Source organism: Microtus ochrogaster, chromosome 7 (genome assembly GCF_000317375.1).
Source record: "Microtus ochrogaster isolate Prairie Vole_2 chromosome 7, MicOch1.0, whole genome shotgun sequence".
In the NCBI taxonomy this organism is placed as follows: Eukaryota; Metazoa; Chordata; class Mammalia; order Rodentia; family Cricetidae; genus Microtus; species Microtus ochrogaster.
The window spans coordinates 44344377-44367647 of NC_022014.1; the positions used below are offsets into that span (position 1 = coordinate 44344377).

At 42.6% G+C, this 23271-nt stretch overlaps 1 protein-coding gene across 6 annotated transcripts in view; it reads right to left on the reverse strand.

Moving 5' to 3' along the window:
- Positions 1 to 7371: 7371 nt before the first annotated feature.
- Positions 7372 to 23271, reverse strand: part of Acsl6 (acyl-CoA synthetase long chain family member 6) — a 60003-nt gene continuing 44103 nt past the window's right edge. For all 6 annotated transcript variants that reach the window (XM_026780704.1, XM_013347257.2, XM_005350071.3 and 3 more), the window contains 4 exons: positions 21821 to 21964; positions 20321 to 20422; positions 19406 to 19477; positions 7372 to 7842 (listed from right to left, as the gene is read on the reverse strand). In XM_026780704.1, coding sequence (XP_026636505.1) covers positions 7705 to 7842; positions 19406 to 19477; positions 20321 to 20422; positions 21821 to 21964 — 456 coding nt within the window. In that variant the 3' untranslated portion in view covers positions 7372 to 7704. The remainder of the gene's footprint in view (positions 7843 to 19405; positions 19478 to 20320; positions 20423 to 21820; positions 21965 to 23271) is intronic.

Sequence of the window (23271 nt, forward strand, 5' to 3'; positions counted from 1 at the left end):
TTCTTTAGGATATCAAAATAAAGACTCACTGACCTTTATTTGTGGCTAGAAACCAACTATGAGTGAGTACATCCCATGTTCATCTTTTTGGGTCTCCACTGCAGTTCTTAAATGATGTGTGGGAGCCTTGGAACTCACCTGCCTCTACCTCCTCAGTGCTGGGATTAAAGGCATGCACAACAGTGCCCAACTCCCTAAAGGTTATTTCCTGCCCCCTCCCCTCCCCGAATACAGTTTTATGTAGCTCAGGCTGTATAGCCAAGAATGATCACAAACTTCTGATCTTCCTGTTTCTACCTCCTAAGTGCTGTTATTACTGACAGGTGTCTCAGTATCCAATTATATTCTAGTGGTTCCAGCCTTGGTGCAAACTAGGCAAGCACTCTATTGAGATAGGGACCCATTTCCCCAAACCCAATGAAAGCATTCACCAAGTGCTAACAAGTAAAGTTTTTAGGAACTAGGACCCGTGAGATGTCTTAGTAGACAAAAACACTTTGTCTTGAGGTTTGGAGAGACGGTTCAGTGGCTTAAGAGCACTTCCTGATATTGGAGAGGATCTGGGTTCACTTCTCGACATTCACATAGATGATTAGAGTAATCTATATCTCCAATCCCAGGGGATCTGATACCTCCTTCTGGTTCCTGTGGTACAATACATATATACAGACAAAACTCTCATACACATAATTTTTTTTAAAAAAAATCTTTTAAAAGTGTTTTTTTTTGTGCAAAATTGACAATTGCATCCCCTGAACCCACAATATAAGAAAAGAACCAATTCATAAAAATTGTTCTCTGGGGGCTGGAGAGGTGGTTAAGCTCTGGCTGCTCTTGCAGAGGACCCAGGTTCAATTCCCAGCACTCATACAGATAAATATAATATAAATGTCTGTCATTCCAGTCCTGGGGGATCCCGTGTGTAGGGCCATATTAAAAAGCCCATATTTCTACTTCATATGGCAGCTAGAATTTCAGGTAAGTTGCACCTGCCACACAGGTGGTCACCTGGCCTTCCATACTGACGCCATTCTAAACAAACGGTCAGGATATGCTAATGTTGTTCTGCTCCTTTTTTGTAATTTGGAGGACACCTGGAAAAGAGATGTTAATTCAGCCTACATGACAGAGCTGGCATACAGAGCAGGAAGATAGGGAGGTGTGACCAAGCAGGCATAGATAGGTGTGGACATGACCTCAGACATTCACCTGGTTACCTCGGAGACAGACTACTAATGAATTTCCCCCTCAGTTTACGTATTGGTATAAAAGCTGTTTGGAGAATATACGTGGGTGAATTTTCAGGATGTGAACTCAGGATTTCATGAGGGATCACTGAGAATCTCCCTCCTGATAAACCCATGTGAGTTGTGTCTTTATTCCCATGCCTCCCTGCTGGTCCAAGAAATAATTTATGGTCTAGGCTGGCACTGGACCCCATGCCCTTTTCTCACCTTCCTGGACACAGACATTCCTACACACAAAATAAAAATAATTTTTTAAAAGTTGCCCTCTTGCCTCCACATGCATCTAGGCACGACACACACTTTCCAGCTGAGGGAACCAAATCCCAGGAAAACTCATGAAGGCAGGTGGTTGCCATAGGTAGCATAGCTGCCTGGGCATTTGTCTAGCAAACTGGTCATGCTTTCATTTCTCCTAATAGGGAAGGGAAAGAGGCAAGAGCAATAAGGAGAGGTACCTGCAGTTCTTAGTGGTAAAGAGAAGGGAAGAAACTTGAGACAGAATGTTTTGTTTACAGCCTCCCCTCGAACCACCCTATAAAAGACAGACTGGAAAGATGGGCTGGTGATTAAGATCACTGGTTGCTCTTCCAGAAGATCAGGGTTTGTAAACCTGTAAACCTGTAAACCTGTAAACACTGTGTTTACTCCAGTTCCAGGGGATATGATGCCCTCTCTTGGCTTCCTTGGGCACTGCACACAAGGTGGTGCACGGACTTAACACCAGAACCAAAATAAAATACTTTTAAGGGAAAAGAAACAAGTTCCCCACAAGAAAGTGAGGTAGGCAGAGACATCTCAACTCAGTCATCGCTCTCTCTTCTCCATCTCCCAGAGCAAACAGCCTGTGCAAATATTCACAAATGAGGCTTCCCGGGAACTTCACTGGCCATGTTCAGGTGCAACACATGTTGAGTTAGACTAGATTAGCAACAGTCAGACATCTGAACTTCTATGGGGAAACAAGCTTCAGATGTGGATGAGATTTCTGAAGAAGGCTTTTTATTATTATTTTTTTTTGTAAACAACCAGTGTGTGGGGTTTGCAGTCCTTGAAACCCAAAGAGAATCTACTGGCATAATCTGTTTGTTTGTGCTTGTTTGATTAATGGAGTATTATACTGAGAGGCTTTGCTTACAGTGATATCCATGGATGTCAGGGAGCTAAATGAAAGCAGTTTAGACGTGCTTAGTTTACAAGAATGGAAGAAATTACAAAGATAGATAAAAAATAAACTATAGCTTTAGATACTGCAGTCATAATTCAGTGAAACATATAGTAGGGCCATGGGGATTTTCCTTTAATAGACATTTCTTGAGCACCTACTGTTGGCTATACTCTTTACACTGAAGCTAAAACCTGAAGTAACTGTCCCAGTGGGGATGGGGCAAAGAGACTATCAACCAATGAATCACTTGGAAAGCTTCTAAGCTTGGAGCTTACATTTGTTTTGTTTCAATATGGGTATGTCTGTGCCTGGGTGAGTTTCATGTGTCCCATGTAGATGCAGGAAAGTGTGGAGGCCAGGATAGGGCATCAGATGCTCTGGAACTGGAGTGACAAGCACAGGAGTTGTGAGCCATGATGTGGATATTAGGGACCAACCCCCAGACCTCTGTATGAGTACTGAGTACTCCCAACCACTGAGCTATGTCTCTAGCCCTAAAGCTTAATTTTCAAAGAAAAATGGCAAAAGTTGAGCCAAGGCATAGAGGCAGAAGGAGAGTCATTGGTACGATTGGAGCCAAGACTCCATAAGGAAGTGGCAGGAGAAGACACAGTAGTCTTTGTGAACTGAAGCAGGGAGTCAGAACTTCATTCTGGAAACCATGGGAAGGATTTAAAGAAATAATGGGAAGAAAAGCGTTGTGACCAGATTTTCAGTTCAGAAAGATGTCATGGCAAAACCTGGGAAAGTGAAGTGGAACCTTGACGACTGCTTTCATAAAGCACTGTACTGTTTCAAACCAACAACAAAGGTGGCTTAGGCTATACAAATAGTTGTGAGACCAGAGAGAAGCAGATAAGAGCAAATACGTGAAGACAGAATCTGCACAGACTTGACGTGGTAGAGTGAACCATTTTAAGAAATTTTGTCTTTGGCCAGGCAGTGGTGGTGCATGCTTTTAATCCCAGCACTTGGGAGGCAGAGGCAGGTGGGTCTCTGAGTTCAAGGTCAACTTGGTCTACAGAGCAAGTTCCAGGACAACCAAGGCTACACAGAGAAACCCTGTCTCGCAAAGAAGAAAGAAAGAAAGAAAGAAAGAAAGAAAGAAAGAAAGAAAGAAAGAAAGAAAATCTTTCTTTAACTTTATAGTTGATTTGATGACATTGTGGAAATGTTAAAGACCATCATCATGATGGAAAAATTTGAGGAGTTATTGTTCTTTGGAAGACTGAAAATTATTAAAATCTAGGACATGTTTGGTAATAGCAAGGTGGATTCCAGCAAAGGCCTGCACAAAGGATAGCCTCTGAGTGTACGTAAGTTGTCCAATATTAATTATGTCGAACTGCTTAAAGTTTGAGAAAACTTACAGGTGATGAAGAATATGCTGATGCAAAAGTTTCATGCTTGGGTACTAAATATACCATATAGATGATTACCAAATACATTCCCATGAGGTAATTACATCATATAGGCACAGAATACAGAAAGAAATTATAAACAATTTTGAGAAATAAAAAACTTTATTTTTTACAAAAGTGTTCATGAGTGCATTTTGTATCTGATGTTCATGCCGTTATAACAAAGCAAACTAAAATATAATTACAGTTAAGGTACATCTATGCGTATTTAAAAAGTAATATCTTAATTCCTTGATTTTCAAAAATTGAAAGTAGAATAAGCAATTCTTCAAAAATAGCCATTTTCCCCTCCCCATGCAATCATTGCAATGATTTCACAAGGAAATGTAAAATGAGCAGTCAGATGAGTGCTTAAGTGGCGTATTACCTCCTGAAAACCCTGTGTGTTTGGGACTAGAGTTAGAAACGCTTGCTTACATTTTTAAGTGTGCATCACCTCCGCAGTACAACCATTAACATATTCTAAATGAGGAGATTCTCATTCGGGGACTGGTCCTCATGTTTGCTGATCTCTCTCTCTTGGCATTATTTGTAGGTTCACAGGCAGGATTATGCAGCATACTTAAGAAAGAGCTTAAGACTGTCAGGATCCTTTTTATCATTGTAGTGTTTTCTTAAAATAAAAACAGCCAACTTTTAATTGATCAGTTTTACATATGATTATTCATTCTTTTGTCCTGAGATATTAAGCAATTTTGTAAGGAGTTTGTCTTCATGCAAAAAATATAATTTTCCATTCTTAGCCGGGCGGTGGTGGCGCACGCCTTTAATCCCAGCACTCGGGAGGCAGAGGCAGGCGGATCTCTGTGAGTTCGAGACCAGCCTGGTCTACAAGAGCTAACTCCAAAACCACAGAGAAACCCTGTCTCGAAAAAAAACATATATATATATATATATATATATATATTTCCATTCTTAACATTCATTTTCTAGTATTTTGCATTTTAAATAACTGTATCACACTTGTGCTTAATATGTGTAAAACATAAAAAACAATTCATTTATTATGGCAGAAAAATTAATGACCATTGGTTCTTTCATAGGCAATACAATCAATTTTAAGTGTTGTTTTCAAATTGCTAAAACATTACCTGTCTGTAAAACTCTCAATGGAAATTTTGGGGGGTTCCCTGTTCAGGGTATGGCTACTCCTTGAACCTCTGAGTTTAAGATCCTAATACACGGAGCTAGGCCTGCAGATCACACCCAGTCAGTCTTCTCTGCCACCTGGAGGGGAAGTCTCAATACTACCTATAAAGACACCCTTTGTGGCAAATGGGGCAATGTATATATCTGTTTTACAGTGTTTACCCCAACTGGGTTGGTTTGTAAAAAAATGTGAGAATTAGTAACACATTTGAGTGACAAATAGATAAAAAATGCCAAACATTTAAGAACATATTTACGATTAAGGAATCAAGTCTCTGTGGCCTCTAGACTTTAAACAGTATATGGTGCCCACTGGGATTATTGACAAGTCTTAAGTGCTTAGCCTTTTTCCTATATTGGTTAAAGAGAAACACTAATTTGTTTTTCATCACCTGAGATAAGATTGAGAAATCTGAAACAAGGAGTTTTTCACTGAATAACATACTGTTTCATTTCTTTCTTGCTACAAAGTTAAGTAGTGTTTCACAGAGGAGCAAGAAGATATGTGATGAACTTAAGGCCCACTGTAACTTTCTAAGCACATCTGCGCCCTCCCATAAATAGCCCCCACACAGATTGCCACTTTCAATAGAAACACAGAATCTTTTGAGAAACAAACAACAAACAAAGGTTGTTAACAATTAATCACATCTAACTGCAACAAAGAATAAATATAATAAGGATAAGTTTTTCAATTGTTTGCTTAAATTGCACTGTTCAAAAATTCTGCTGGAATCAAAGCCAACTATGAAATTTTCGTCAAGTAGTCAGACAATGGAAAGCAGCTTCTTTTATTTGATGTGCGAAGTTCCTTGCCCTTAAAATAATATGAGTTTCTAATTCAGGTAATGGTCTTCAATTTTAACTATCAAATATGTGTGAAGTATCTAAAGAGCCTGTGCTTCTCACATGCGGCTCTGGATGTGTTATCTGTCTAGTCAGAAATGTCTTTCAAATTCACTTCACCCTGGGAGCAGAGCTCAGGGGCACAGCGCTTGCTGAGCATGTGCAAGGCCCTGGTTCTGATCCTCCACACTGTGAAAGACATTAATGTGAACAGAATCTGATCATTTATTCAAAGCCAAATTTATAGGTGCAACAATGAGTCTTCAGAGAAATTATACCCAAGGAATGTACCTGAATTTTAAAAAAGTACCTGAATAACTACATCATTTAAAGCTGAGTTCAAGACTCAACATGACTGAAACGTGTAAACCAACATTGATATAGACCATCCAACAGGCTTGCACAATGATGCAGGTTCTGATTGATAGCGTTCGCTTACAAACAGGTTGGGACCACCCAATAGGCCTGTGTGATCATGCAGGCTGTGCTGACAACATTCACTTACAAACCATGCTGGGTTTCCTCTAGGGCTAAGGAGTTCTTGTCCTGCCACACTGATTATATATCTACGTGGAAAGATCACGCGAACTGCATGAATTCTTCATATACTTTCAGAGTCCTGTTCCATCAGAGGAGAGAGACTTCCCTAGGGGCTTGCCCTCCTCCAAGCATACAATCTGAGCTGTCCATGGAATCCAGGCTTTTAGTGACATCAGAATCTTGGCATCTAGATTCAGGATGCATCTAAATATGTGGTACAATTAAGGTTTAATGGTCAAACTTAGTAGCATATAGAGATTCTAAGAATGGAATTATACCTTAGCAGGTCTTTTTCTATGTTGGCCTTAAGTAGTTTTCTAGGAAAATTCTGAAGAAGTGTCATTGAAGAGTTATTTCATTCAGAAATAGCATCTACTCCTCCTCATGTCTGCCTTTACGGTCATATAAAAAGAAAGCAAAAATGTTCAGAAGTTGAGCCATATTGAGTTTCCCAGCCCTGGTATAGACATATTAAAAATGGAAATGGGGAAGACTCTAGCAGGAACACAGGTACACGAACTGTCACCCACCCTGAGAAATCACTGAGTTCCTTCCCCTAAGTGTCTGCCAAGAATCCATTTGCTGCAGTCAACAGACATCTTTTGAACTTCGTTATAGTAAGAAGTCCATAAATGCACACATAGAATCTGTACATAGATTCTGGATATTTCAGTGAGCTTGAGAAATGAGAAAATGTGCTGAAAGACCTTTGGGAGTTGATAAATAAATATAATATTTTAAAAAGAACATCTACATTTTCATTTTTTTTAATAAATAAAAGTAAAAATCAGAGGGAAGGCTCTTTCATCAACAGGGATGGCCATGATAGAGGATGGGAGTCAGGTCACGTGTTTTGTTTGGGCATGACTTCCTACTTCCTGCTCTAAGTTTTGAGTCTGATCTAACTGTGATCTTTGTCAGTTATTTAATGAGGTAGTCCACATTGCCTAGACATTCGCAGTATCTAGTTAATATTCCACAAATAATTAAGTACAATATATCAGTTATGTTTTTTTCCTTTATGTTTAATGGAATTCTGTGAACATTGCGAATATATTACTTTTAGTGGTACACAGTTCTTGAGAAAATGTCTTGATTTGTTTTTACATTGCCATTTGTGATATTTTTTAGCAGCTTGCTACAATATCATTTAATAAAAATAAAGTGTACTTGGTGATGGTAGAGAAAATATTGTTAGAGACGTCTTGGGTCAGGAAAGGCTCAGTCGCAAGGGTGCTCGTTCATTTTCAGCTGCGTCACTCAGCTTCCTGTCTCTCGGGAATAACTGTAATATTGCTGCGAAGTTCATTGGACGGAGTAGGACCCTCCGTGAGCTTCACATGGAGGCTGAGTAAAGCTCTTCGATTTGTTTTTTGAAGTACTCTCTCAGCTCGGGTCTCTTAGCCTTTAGTGTTGGTGTCAGCAAACCATTTTGAACTGAGAACATGTCACAATGGATGTGAATGGCTTTAACCTAAAAATTAAATACAGAATATATCTTTAATAGGAATAAAACACAGAATTTATAGCATTTGTGGTAAAAATAAACAGGCGTAAAGGAATAGGGATCCTGACTTTATCACACCATGCTAAGTCAAAATTAGATTCAAAGACGTTTCAGTCCATTTGATGTGTCTGAAAGCCACCCTTCCCTCTTGTCACCCACTCATCCATCCATTCAGTCACTCAGCAACTCAAGAGACACAAACAGGTTGCTTGTTCTGCTAGGCACTGAGAATACCAACACCCGCAGTGGTGTAAGTTAGCGTTTACAGAGCAGATTGAAGGACACTGGGAAATTCTTAACATGATGTACAGAGAATGAAGAGCATAGATCTGAGTTAGGGAAGAGCGAGGTATAGTCAGGAAAGGTTTCACAATCAGGTGAGTATTTAAAAAAATAGCAACAGTTGAGGCTGGGGATGCTTCTTAGCTGGTAGAGTGCTTTGCCTACCATGTATGATGCATGGGTTTGGTCTCTAATATCTTATAAAACTAGAGTGTGGTGTCACATAGCCAGAACTCATGAGGTAGAGGCAGGAGGACCAGCAGTTCACCCTTGACTATACATCAATTTCAAGTTCAACTTAAGATACATGAGACCCAGGGCTGGAGAGATGGCTCAGTGGTTAAGAGCATTGCCTGCTCTTCCAAAGGTCCTGAGTTCAATTCCCAGCAACCACATGGTGGCTCACAACCATCTGCAATAAGGTCTGGTGCCCTCTTCTGGCCTTCAGCATACACACAGATAGACTATTGTATACATAATAAATAATAAATAAATATTTAAAAAATACACGAGACCCTATCATAAACAAATAGACAGCAAATGGGAAACTGAGGGTACAGTCAGTCCTCAAGAACAAAACCAGCAGTTGAGAAGATGCATGGTTTCCAAAGCGATGGCTAAGTGGCTTCTTATTGTTACATAAGAAAGTCAAGGGTGGGAGGAATGAGACTGAAGGCATAGACAGCCCAGTGGTGGAGAAGGTCAAATTTTATCCCAAACACAAGAGGAAAGGACTGAGAAGTCTAAAGAGTGCAGTGGCACAGGCTCACATGCCCTGTAGAAAGAGGTCTCCCAGAAAAACTGAAAGATGGCTTTGGGAAGAGCTAAGAATGGAAGGCTATGTTCCATTTGCTGGAAACAAGACAATAGTCTGGCAATCTTACCAAAAGCAATATACAGATTCAATGCAATGCCCATCAAAATCCCAGAAAAATTCTTCATAGTACTCGAAAGAACAATACTCAACTTCATATGGAAAATCAAAAAAAAAACCCAGGATAGCCAAAACAATCCTGTACAATAAAAGAACTTCTAGAGGCATCACAATCCCTGACTTCAAACTCTACCACAAAGCTACAGTACTGAAAACAGCCTGGTATTGGCATAAAAACAGACAGGAGGACCAATGGAACCAAATAGAAGACCCAGATATCAATCCACACATCTTTGAACACCTGACTTTTGACAAAGAAGAAAAAAATATCAAATGGAAAAAAGAAAGCAAATTTAACAAGTGGTGCTGGCATAACTGGATTTCAACATGTAGAAGAGTGAAAATAGACCCACATCTATCACCATGCACAAAACTCAATTCCAAATGGATCAAAGACCTCAACATAAAGCCAACCACACTGAACCTTATAAAAGAAAGTGGTAAATACACTTGAACGCATTGGCACAGGAGACCACTTCCTAAATATGACCCCAGCAGCACAGACACTGAGAGAAACAATTAATAAATGGGACCTCCTCAAACTGAAAAGCTTCTATAAAGCAAGAGTGCAAAAAGCAGGGGGAACACAATGAGCTAAACAATGTTCTGCTGAGGACATTTTTGTTTTTTGAGACAGGACCTCATGTAGCTCAGGCTGGCCTTATTCACTGGGTAGCTGAGCATCATCTAGAACATCTGATCCCCTTCCTTTCTTCTCCTCCCCGGTGCTGAGGCGACAGGTAGACATCACTACACCCGTTTCTGCAGCGCTGTGGGTCGAATCCAGGGTTCTGCATGTGCTGGGCAAGCACTCTACCAATTGAGCTACATCCCAGCCCATGCCCTGGACTTACATCAGGTCTTTTAGATTGGGGCACGGAGGGATCTACCGAGTGTTCTCACTGCTGCCTTCTATGAGGCAGAGCCAGGCTCTGTTGCGGGAGGTCCTTCCGCTCCTCCAGCCTATAGCGGCTGAGATACCCGCCTATTGGGGCGTGGTCTCTCTCCCTTTAAAAAAGCGGCCACTTCCTTCTCTCGCTCTCTTCACTTCCTGCTCGGCTGGCGACTAGACTCCTTTCCTGGTTGTACAGAGGGCTGACGGTGATCTGTAAGTTTTTCCCCCCTTTAATAAATAGTACCCTATTAATCATAATTCCAAACTGCTGTGGCATCGTTTGTGACTTACGTCTACAAGGCTCCTCAGGCCAAAGCTCTTTGCAAGGTGAAGCGAGTACACAAAAGGATGGAGGGTTGGTCCACGAGTGTCTCATAGAGCTTCTGCCATGTTGGGTTCCAGCAGGAAGACTCCCAGGCAGTTCTTTGAGAATATTGTATCTGAACACTGGAGTGGTACAACCTCTAAGAAATTGTGTCCTCCTAACTGGGACCAAATTGACTTTTGTTGTTTAATGAGTTTAATAACTCATATTATTAAAGAGTGAGCTAGGCTAAATAAACATCACTGTAATATATACTTTAAAATTATATCAAAATGTATGTGGTGAAATACAGACTCAGATTCAGGAATAGCCTTATAACCAATATTCATTGAGCAGGTGCTATGTTATGTATCAGGGATAGGAAGAAAAACAAATATCTCTCACTCACAGGGATCCTAGGTGCTATGTTATGTATCAGGGATAGGAAGAAAAACAAATATCTCTCACTCACAGAGATCCTCCACTCCAACGAGAGATGCCAGAGTCGGACATAACTACAACAGGGCCGAGCACAGGGAGCTTCTCTGTTTTCCATTCCCCACTACCCCCTGTGCTAATAGAACCCTGATCTAGTTTGGGTCCAGAGGACACACGAGGACAGTCCTGCTCTTGGATTTTCAGCTCTGCTTTGAAGCTAGAGGATTGCCATGAGATCCGTATTTGGTCTAAGAAAGAAAACTCAGACATGGCTGCCTCCACCTCCTCTCTTCTTCCTTAACTGAACGTGAGTGGTGCTGTTGCAGCCACCTTGCCACCATGGGGTGAAAAGTCAGCATGATAAGAGAATAGAGAGAAGCAGAAAGACAGGAGTCTATGTCTTTGAGGACCTGTACCTACCTGGGACCGTCCATCTTTCCACTGATGCAAAGGAGGAAAACCCAGCAGAGTGTCAGCCAGCTTTTTCTGCGTGAGTTGATTACACTTCCTTCCGAGACACCACATCCCTTAGGCTCGGCAGTATTTGAACTGTGTTTCATTTTATGTTTCTTTTCATTGTTATTACCAAAATACTGGACAGAAACTATTTAAAGGAAGGCTAGTATCTCCTGGATCACAGTGCTGGAGGGACGGAGTCCCTCATGGAGGAAACACAGTGGTCCCACCGGTGACAGAAGGAAAGAAGAGGCAGCTTGTTCACATGGTGGCAAGCAGAAAACAGAGACTTAGACTGATGGAGGAAGGTCATTGGTTAATTAAATAAAGAAGCTGCTTGCCCTGATAGGTTAAAACATAGGTGGGAGGAGTAAACAGAACAGAATGCTGGGAGGAAGAGGAAGTGAGGTAAGACGCCTCAGACAGAGACGACATGCTCCCTGCTCCCGAGCAGACACACGCGAAGAAGCTCTGACCCAGGATGGACGTAGGCTAGAATCTCCCTGGTAAGCCACCTCGTGCAGATTATTAGAGATGGGCTAGTCCAGGTGTGAGAGTTAGCCTAGAAGAGGCTAGATAGAAATGGGCCAAGCAGTGATCAAAAGAATACAGTTTCCGTGTAATTATTTTGGGGCATAAGCTAGCCAAGCGGCTGGGGTGCTGGGGACTTAGCCCCGCCGCTCATATTACTACATTAGACCAGGGCAGAGGTATTTGTGACCTTCTAAGATCACAGGGACCTACTTATGCCAGTCAGGTCTCGCTTCTTAAAAGCTCCCTGACCTTCAAAATAGGTTGGGAATTGAATGTTCAGAACATGACCCTGTGAGAGACAATTCACAACTAATCCTAACAGACGAGGTCTTTAAAAAGGGATGTTTGAAGTGAACTTTGAAGAACAATTAGGCTCTGGCCAGATGTACACAGTGAGAGTGGGGTTGGAGCAGGCTGCTCTGTGGCCCTAGCATGTGCTCAGGCGGAGGGAATGGAGCCCACATCTCCCCAGCTACTACAAGTGTGGGCTGGAGCATGTGGTACATATAATCTAGAAGAGGCAGAACTGTAAAGAGCAGTACATCTTCCTGGAAAATTTGAAGGTAATTCTTGACATAATTTGTAAATGCCAGCAAGCTGAACCAGATTAAGATGGATCAAGGGGTTGGAGAGATGTCTCTGATATTAACAGTGCAGCATGCCAGCAAGTTGCTATTTAGAGATGACAAAGAATTCTTTGGTCAAAAAACAAACAAACAAACAAAAAAAAAACCAACAACCCCCCCCCAAACTTCATTCTATTCATTGAATTTTTAATTCAAAAACAAAACAAAGAAAAAACCAAACTAAAGCTCAACAAAACAAAAATCCTCAATTACAAGAGAAGACCTCCCGCCCCTGCAGTCAGGCAGTGGTGGAGCACACCTTAATTGCAGCACCCAGGAGGCAGAGGCAGGCAGAGCTCTGTGAGTTCGAGGCCAGCCTGGTCTAAAGAGTGAGTTCCAGGACAGCTAGGGCTACACAGAGAAACCCTGTCTCAAAAAAACAAAAACAAAAAACAAAACAAAACAAAGATCTCTCACAATACTATACTTCTGGCTTTTAAAACGGCTTTTAAAAGAAACTCTGGAATTTTAACCTATATTTTCATTAAATAAATGTCAAATTTTTCAAAGCTAAGCACTAATAGGCTCATCCTTATCTCTAGGAAACTTGTGCAAATGAAGGATGACCCTGACTTAGGCTTCTTTTTTTATCGAGTTCAGTGTTTGAGTAGATTCAAGGCGTGCCAGGAAGGAGGAAGCAGCGTGCAGAAGCTGCTGGTGCAGCTGCCCTGGCCGGCAGTTACATGTTGCCAGGACTTCTATCTGGATACTCAATTTAAATGGCTGAAAATCAGAGGCTCTTGCCTGAGATGGCTTCATAGAGTGTTCCAAAATCAAGTTCCCAGAACTAGGGATGTGGTTCAGCCAGTCAAGTCATCGCTTGACAGGCATGAGGACTTGGGTTAAAGCCCCAGAACCCATATTAAAAAAAAAAAAAAGGAGGGAGATGTGGTGTTACATGCTTGCAATCCCAGCAATGGGGACAGGAAGATCCCTGGGGCTTGCTGGCCATCTAGTGTAGCTCCAGGCTAATAAGAGACCCCATGTCAAGGGAGGCAGATGACATTCTTGCAAATAACACCGGAGGTTGTTCTATAAGTGCCCTACACATGTGGACACAGTACCCTCACGTACACAAACATTCATATGAATGTCATTAAAAGGCGAAGTTCCTGTAATTGAACACTCTCTCAATTTGGCTTGCTACTCGAAACAGAAAGGATTTCTCAGGACAAGGACTGCAAGTCTTTGTTCCTTAAAAATACAGCCTGCTCCCCTCCATGTGTTATCACACATACACCGTCCCAAAACACGTGTGTTACCACACATACACCGTCCCAAAACACGTGTGTTATCACACATACACCGTCCCAAAACACGTGAAGTTGTAACAGGTCCCAAGGGAGAAGCTTGGGATACTGAAAAGCAGGAAATACACACGAGCTCCTTCCCAGGTGGTATGACATGGGGTATGAGAGTCAGGGATAGGAAGATTGGGGTGGGATAGAGACAAAGAGGCTTGTGGAGGTGGGGGTGAAAGACGGGAAGGCAGGAATGTCAGGTGGTTAAGGATGGGGAAGTTAGAGAGATTTGAGCTCTGGCCCCAAACTAACAGAAGAGCACATTTTATGAGCTACTTTTTTAAAATTGGAAATTACAGGGCTGGAGAGATGGATCAAGGGTCAAAGGCACTCGCTGCTCTTGCACAGAGCTAGGACTTGGTTCCCAGCACCTACATGGTGGCTCATAACCATCTATCATGCCAGTTACAGGGTTTCTGACACCCTCTTCTGGCCCCTGTGGACTTTGCATGCGCATGGTACACAGACATATATACACAGGGAAAACAAACACATAAAATAAACATGAATAACTTTTAAAACCCTTTTTAAGTTTAGGAACCACCATTTTGTGGTGAAACTTTTTAGATTTATTCATTTGGGTTCTTTTGAAACATAGTCTTGGATAGTTTGGGATGGTCTCCAACTCCCTATATAACTAAGGATGGCCTTGAACTCTTGATCTCCCTACTTCCCCATCTTGGGATAGCAGGGAAACACCACCCTATGGCTCTCCTACCTTCTTTTGTTTATGAAGTTACTATAATTTTTCCAAGGAGATGCAAAGACTAGGCTAAAATGTCTGCAGCCTGGCTGCCATCATTCTGATTTTCCAGTGGTACATGGTGGGTGGGTGGGGGGGCGTTCAGTCCAGGAGCAACAGGGGAATGCAGCTGTGATGGCAGCAGCCACAGAAAGTGCAGAGGGAACTACAGGATGCCTCTTAGGTGGTGTGGAGGCTGTGAGGGGACAAGGGCTCAAGGGGAAGCATGATCGAGTTTGCAGCCCTTCTACCCAGCTGCCTGCGGGGCTGCCCTGCCTGAACTTGTACCACCAGGTTCAGCCCCAGAAAGAGGGTCAAACAGGTCAGAGGCCTGAATCCAGCTGGCAATTTTGTCCCTCAGTGAGCAGCTACACGGCTACCAGGAGCTGCCCTGGGTCCATTTGCATTCTTCCACAAACACCCATACAACCGACTCGAGTGACCCAAAGTCTGGGCAGTGGATAGGAAGAAAGAAAGGAAGGAAGGAAGGAAGGAAGGAAGGAAGGAAGGAAGGAAGGAAGGAAGGAAGGAAGGTAGGTAGGTCAGACAATTGTCAATGATAACTTTAACTGTGGGCAACAGACTTTGGGCTTTTTCAGGAGAGAGTCAACAATAAGGCACGAATTCATTTTGTGAAGCAATTATATGCTTTCCATAAAGTTGCCTAATCATGAGTGTATTACAAAAGAGAATATTTGTCAGGTGTGGTGGCACACGCCTTTAATCCCAGCTCTTGGAAGGCAGAGGAAGACAGATCTCAGTGAGTTCAAGGCCAGCCTGGTCTACAGAGCGAGTTCCAGAACAGCTAGAGCTGCTACACAGAGAAACCCTGTCTTAAAACATCAACAACAAAAACGATTCTTAAATCTTCATTTATGTCCATGAAGCTGACTTTCCAATTTTATTTATTTAACGTGTGTGAGTGTTTTGCCCACATGTATGTCTGTGCATCACATGCAATGCAGTGCCTGTGGAGGCCAGCAGGGGGCATCAGTACCCTGAAGCTGGAGTTACAGACAGTTGTGAGCCTCTATGTGGGTGCTGGGAATTGAGCCCAGGTACTCTGGAAGAACAACTCTTAGCCACCAAGTCATGTCTCTAGGCTCATGTGCATGTGAGAATGTATGTGTGTGTGTATGTATGTATGTACGTACATTTATTTTTTGAGACAGTGTCTCTCACTGCAGCTCTGGTTGGTCTGTAACTTACTATGTAGGCTCACGGGGATCCACTTGCCTCTGTTTCCTGAGTGTACTACCATGCCTGGCTCTTTCTAACTTTTAATACATCTTATAGAAGAAATAAGAAAGAAAATGCCTAACATTAGCTTTTTTATTCTTGAAACTTGTTACCAAAATGAGATTTATAGAACTTTCATTAGAAGAAATTGTAACATTTAAACATCGCATTGGAGTGTAATATCCCCAAAGTCTCTTTTTATGTCATCTCATGAGAACATGAACCAGGAGCTGGAGAAATAATTCCTTGGTCACGAGCACTGGCTGCTCTTACTGGGCTCCATTACTAGCACCCACACGGCAGTTCACAGCTAATTGTCTGAAACTTCAGTTCCACAGTATCTGGTGCCCTCTTCTGGCCTCTTGAGAGTACTGCACACACATAGTGAATGGGCATACATACAGGCAAAACACCCATACACATAAAACAAAAATATATAAGCTCTCAATTTTTTAAAAAAGCAACAACAACAAAACCATAAACTTGTGCATGTATGAAGAACCATAGTACTTTCAGTTTTTCAAAGGTATTAACTCAAGTTTGCTTGTAGGTAATAATTTAAGATTAAAGACAGAAAAACAAGAAAAATAAAACATTTCTATGAATCAGGAAAATGATAAATCCACCCCTAAATTGATTCAACAACTATCCCTTTCAATAAGAAGAAATACGGTATGATTAAGAAGAGGTCCATTGGTTAGAAGTTGAAAAAAAAATCTATTATATCAAAGTTCATTGTCTATGCAAATCAATGAGGCACACAAATACTAAGAACATTATTAGATGAAAATTAAATGTGCTCAAATATCTGTTAGTCAGCTACATTGTTTCATTGTTGATGGGATATTTTAAGAACAACCTGTCTACTAGTAAAATACATCTTTCAAAGACCTCTGTAAGTCATATGGCCTACCTAGTCCTTAGAATTGCATGGTTCTGGACATTATGTCTCAGTAAATTCATTTTTTAAATTCAAAGTTTAGTGCAATCAACCCAACTCAATAAATTTTAACTACTAAAGTTTACAAAGGATGACTTAGATTCTGGACTTAGTTATGCTGTTCTTTGTGTTTTGAGCTAACCCTTAATTGTCTCTTTTCCCCACCTTGAGATAGAGTTTCTCTACATTGCTCAGACTGGCCTTGAATTTCTGATCCTCCTGTTTTAACCTCCCAGCTCTGGGGCTGCAAGTGTGGGCCACCATCCCGGGCTGAACTGTTTTGGTTTGGGTTTGTTTGTTTGAAACAAGGTCTCCTGCAGCCTCAGTTGACCCGGAACGTGCTTTGTGGTTGGAATGGCCTTGAACTTCTGATCCTTCTGCATCTACCTCGCCTGTGCTAGAATTATAAGAGCACACGGCCTCCATACCTAGTATGTGTGGTACTGGGGATCAAACCTAGGGCTACATGCTAGACGAGCACTTTGACAGCTAAGCCACACCTCAAGCCTCTGCCCATTTGTTTTTGAAAAGGGAAAAGGCCAAGACAAAAATGGACTGTGGCTCAACTGGGACAGCTGCTGTGAAGGAGGGGAAGGGGGGCCCATGTTGGGAGCATACCTTCCCCTGGGCAGGAGCCCTGCTGCTTGTTTTGCTATGGTCAGCTGAGGCTACATGCTAATTCTGTGCCGGGGAGGATGCCACAGAGCAGGGAACGAGGAGAATGAGACCAGAGAAAACCAAGATGTAACAACTTTGGTGATAAAGCTAAAGACCTCTGGGATGTCACATGACTTTCCTGCATCTGAGTTTACCATGGTGAGGGCAGATTATTCGAGCGGAAAGGGCATACAGAAAGTCAAGATCGCTTGCCTCTCATTAATGCTCTAACCAAAGGCAACGGAGAACAGGAGAACAGTGGAATTTTAATTGAAGGTTTCTTCTAAAATAACCTTAAGAATATCACACACACACACACACACACACAATCCTCTCAACCTCTCCCACGCCTATCCCTAATGCCAGTGTGCAGGGTTTTATCATTCTGGTGCTAGTCATGCATCCTAGCACCAACAGAGGGCGTGTGGGGCTTAGGAATTCACAAGGCTGTCCCCAGGTGGCTCAGAGTCTGTCCTTCAAATCACCCCAGACTACAGGGTCTGGAATCACTCAGGGGTAGCTCCTAGACCACATGGACATGTGATCTAGCCACACAGATCCCCATTAAGGAAGAACAACAAAATAAATCCTACCAAATTTGGAGACTGAAATAATCATAGTGGCAAAAATGGACCTTCTACTCTAAAAAGCAAAGGCAGCAGCAGGAACACTTCATATTCAGCTTTGGCTGTCCTGAAGTAGCTACTGACAAATGAAAGCTTGTTTCTCAAATTGGCTTAACTGACACGTAAGTTTCAAGAGGAAAACAGTATCAAACACGGAAACTATTTTAGATTTCTTCGTCTTGAAATTAAGAAATTAAAACCATAGCTGGGTGTGGTAGGTTGCTCATGCCTGTTATCCTAATACTTGGGAAGCTGAGACAGGAGGATTGCAATGGCTTCAAGACCATCCTGGTTTATGTGACATGCAGCGGGCCAGCCTGTCCTGTTCTAAAACTACTATAGCATGAGGCCCTGTCCAAAACCAAGAAAAACAAGAATAAAAAAGAAAAATTTTAAAAATCTTTGTACCTAGACATTTTAATTTCAGATTAAACATAAGAATTGTACATTTAAAACCAATTTAAAAATAGTTCTACGCTATCATCAAACCAGCATACAAAATTTAAAAATTCTCCTAAGCCTTGTAGATTCCTCATACTATTTTTTTGGGACATTTTTTTTAATGGAAACCATTTGTTTGTTAGTTTTTGAATGTCTCTGCAGAGCTCTGGCTGTCCTGGAACTTGCCGTGTAGACAAGACTGGCCTTGAACTCACAGAGATCTGCTTGCCTCTGCCTCCCACTGGGATTAAAGATGTGCCCACCGTGCTTGGTGAAAAGCAATTCTTGAAAAAAAACTTTGTTCTATTTCTCTCTGTGTATCTCTCCCTGTCTCTCTATATGAATGAATATGAACACTCATGAGCGGAGTTCAGAGGTCAACTTTCAGGAGCTGGTTCTCTCCGTCCATCATATGGGACTCAGGCACTGAACTCAGGTCACCCAGTGTGGTAAGAAGCACCTTTGCTTGCTGGGCCATCTCACGGTCATCCCCTGCCCACACCACAAAATTATGAAATGCTGACTTTATAAAAGACAATTATTTCAGAATCCAAGGAATGAAAATGTCTATCAGTATATTACTATTTTCTGCTTGGAACCTTTTTCTCTGTGGCTTTTACTCAAGCACATAGATGATACATGAGGTAGGACTGAGCATGCTCAGTGCTGAGTCTAGCTACAGTAGGTCTCAGGGGAACTGAGTGTCCTTTCTTTGTGGGTGCCTTGTTTTCTCCTCTTTTGCAGGAGGCCACTGGGCTGTTAGTAAGTAAGTCTTTAAGAAAGTAAGCTGCCAAGAAGGCAGTATCCACAAAAGTAAAAATAAGGTAGGGCACTTGGGAGCCCAAGCAGGCCCACGTGGTCTTCCAGAGACAGCAAGGCTTCTATTTCAGCCTTACGATCGCCTGCGGTTGTGGGGACAACAAGCACAGTCTTACTTGTCCAGTGACGTATTTTAGTTCAGGAGCAGGCAGTTGCAGTTGCCTTGAAACAGGCCTTTGGGAGTCTGTTGGTATCTAGCCTCCTAGCGGGCCACATCACAGAGGAGAGAGTCTAGGGCAGGGTCACCGTGTTACGATGCAAAGGGATAGAATGGGTGTGGGGAAGATCACAGTTACCTGTTCAAAAGAATGGAGTCCGCTTTCTTTCCCCAACATCACCAAGTCATCCAGAATGGCTTTCTTCAACTCCTGAATTGAACCATGAAAGCAAAACAATAAGAATGCATTTCAAAATGGGATAGAAGGGATAGGGTTTTGAATTAAGGTTAACCCGTGATGGAGCAGACATATACTCTCTCAATCCCTTCCCTGTTGAGGGTAATCTGGTACCATGCCAATGCCTATCTCTCACCAGGAGAGGAAGGGATGCAAATGACCAAAGAGGTCACTGTGTTAGGGCATGCTTTATTCTAAGTTTTCTGTTGGTCAGCCTGGCAGTGCTGCTACCCCATGCGAGCTCAGGGTTCAGCGAGGAAAAGTGGACCAAGGACGTCAGCCTATGTCTACTGCTGAAACATCGAACATCCTCCCTAGACATATGCCATAAGGCAGTTCTGTGACGGTAGGAGCGATGGATGCTCTAAGCAGGAAGAACAGTGTTACTGTTTCCATTCTATCACTATCTCTTAACTCAGTGCACATGAGATCCACCTTTTCTTGGCAAGGCTCAGAAAGCTTGTGTTCACATCTGACTCTTCTGTGACCCATCTGTGTCCTGGGATCTGTGTCCTGGGACAAATCACCTCCTCTTAGACTGCTCCCTTTCAGGCCAGGGAATGAGAAGGCTAGATAAATTGTGTGGTAGCCCCTGGACCTAAGGATTTAATGGTTTTCTCAATTTCTAAAAAGAAAACAGGAATAACTTCAGCAACTACAAAAAGGCACATGCCTGGTTTAGGGTCCTACCATGTGTAAAGTAATACCAGACACTCTGTACACATTTAAATTCACTGTCACCAGCTTTCCTGTCCCCTCATTATGTGACTCATAAAACGCTCAGCAGCCTGTCAGGAAGCACCTGGGGGTACAGACCTTATTTTTGCAAAGCTCCTGGAAGGTCCCTTTGATTCCTTTCTTCTGGGCCCATGCAGGCATGACTTCAGGGTCAGGCACAACAATGCCAACCAAAAAGGCCTACAAAGCCCACCAGAAAACACAGTCAGGACACAAGCTTTTAGAGTTGTCATTTGTGGTCTGGCATTAAAACTAATCTCTTGGTATTCTCAGACTCCACCCTTTCCTAAAAATAAGTCTTCCGTTATGAAACATTTGTTCAGAGGTTATAAAACACATCCACCAGGGTGCCACACAGTCCTGGCTGATCGCTTCTGACATGGGGCTGCTCAATGGCTAAGCAGTTGATTAGTATGCTTGAGGAATGGGTTCAAGCTCTAATACCAAAAGTCAAAAATCAAACTCATATACACCAGACATACATACACACATAATACACACACATATATATACACACATACATACACACATATACACATACATACACACATATACATACACACACATACAGACATATACACATATACACACACACACACACACAATTTCTGATATATCCCCCTGATTCTCATGTCAATCTCAGATTTGCACATCTTGGAGGATACTAATCAAACAACTTTATTGATCCAAAGTCTGCAAGTCAAACACATTTCCCAGAACTTCAGAACTACTTCAAAATTATTTGTAAAGAACTGTTTTAATTTTTCTGGCTATTCTTTAAAAGTGATTTAAGGTTTAATTATATAAGCAAATGCATAGGATAGAATAGTCAATAACTCTAATATCACAGAATATGTTTTTGGTCTTTCTGACTGTGATCTAAATGATATTGACCGGAAACATTTTAGTACTGATAAGTGATATTATCATTGGCACATTCCTTGCAACACTATACCCATTTACCTGTACAGTTTAGTTGCATAGCAGGGCTTAGAGGGTGGTGTATTTCAGAGGCATACTGTCTGGTTAGTATGCAGGAAGAGGAAGACCCTGAATTCAACCCACAGCAACACGTGCACATGTGCGCGCACGCACACACACAATAAGAAAAAACAAAAATACTGAATTTTTATTTAATATCTTGCCTCAAGAAATTCACCTCCCTTGGAAGTTAGTGAAAATATGCTAAAATTAGTAGAAATGTTTGTTTCTGTACCTTCAAGCAACTCATTTGCCTTAATTGCAATTAACCAAACCCTAAGTAATCAAGATTTCTTCTGTATTTTTGCTTTGAGGCTGAGACTGGACTCAAACTCATGATCCTTTTGCCTCTGCTCCTGCATGTTCTGGTTCTGTGTGGTGCTGGGCACAGAACCCAGGACTTCCTCCTGCATGCCCGGCAAACACTTTACCCAGTGAGCTAGACTCTCAAGCGCCACAATTTCTCTCTTCTAAAGAATTTTCCCCTCTTGACCTGAAATGCATGGATGAATCCTGGCAGTTTGCTAGAAATCACAACCTAATCTGGATTTCTCAGCAGGCCAGTATGCGCATGAGGGCTGGAGCACCATCGCTCACCTTTAAGCTGTCCCCATGGACATAGACTTGTGCCACAGGCTCACTCCGGATGTAGATGTTCTCAATCTTCTCTGGTGCAACGTATTCCCCTTGAGCAAGTTTAAATATGTGCTTTTTCCGATCGATGATTTTAAGCGTTCCCTCCTGTGGAGTTGAACAGACAGCGTCCTAGGAAAGCACTCCCATTTCCAAGCTTGAACCCTGCCTCCTTAGTGTAGACTTACCCTGTGTACCCCAGCACAAGCTGCTCCGCTCTGTGTTACAGAGATGTTGCATGGAGCTTGAGGGAGCCATCGCCCACCACAGGTGGGTGACATGCCAGTTCTGAGCATCTGCCATCCTTTCTTCTGGATCAGCCTCACCAGACCCTTCCGTTTCCCCAGTCACTCTCACCCCAGAAGCAGGCATGCATCTGCCTCTGCTCAGCTCCATCTCTGCCCCATCAGGGCTCCTCTTGCCAAGGCCCATGCTCCAGCTCCACTTTCCCTCGCCAGCATCTCCAGGTTTATTCTCTTTGACCTCACTAGGTCTATTGCCCCAGCTACTGCCTCAACCCGGGTGTGCCCTTGCCATCTCCTGGTGAACGGCAGATTCCTCTTCTGCTACCAGATGGTGTTGGAAGCCCTAGTCTATCCAGTATCCACTGGCATGGAGGGCTGGTGCCAGTGGCCTCCCAGACCCTGTTCACCTCACTGACCCGGGACCTTTTTGAGTTCCTGGGTTGCTTAAGTAGATGCTGTACTTTCATTATCTCTGAGAACAGCACACCAGGGATAACCATTTCCACATGCTTTCAAAGTTGCTAGATCGCTTCATTGATAGGCTCCCAGATCTCACTGTTGGTCAGTGACTCCCATCAGGGTGTGAAGATCTGTCTACCCCGAATACAGCTCACCCAGAATGAGGCTCCTGGAGATCATTTTCTCAAGTCTAACCCAGCCTGGGGTCGTCCCTGTTTGCTTCACCTCTCTCTCTTGGCTCAGACCCATCAATCCTCACTCACAGACCCCTCTCGCATCAACCTCTTCCTTCTCCCATGGACATTGTACCTTGAACAGACAGACAGACAGACCCCTGCAGTCCCTCATCCCCACTCCATCTGCTTATCCTCCAGGGCCAGAGCAATCTCTCCAGGAGAGAAGAAGAAAGCAGGCCTGTGTTTCTCAACACTGGGGCTAGATCTCCTACGCTGCCCTTACACTAAGCCTCTTTGGTTTCCATAGCAACAGCTGGCTGCTGTCACCTCTGTTCCTCTAATTAGGAAAATGAGGGTCAGACACGTTAGTTAACTCCCCCAACAGCCACGTGGATTTACTGGATTAGAGGACTATGCCTTCTTCATCTATTACTATAAAACAATATTTTTTTCGAACACAAATACCTCTCAAATATAAGCACTGAAGCCTTTCACATGGTCTTCCCGAAAATGGGGTGGGGGATGACAAAAACAT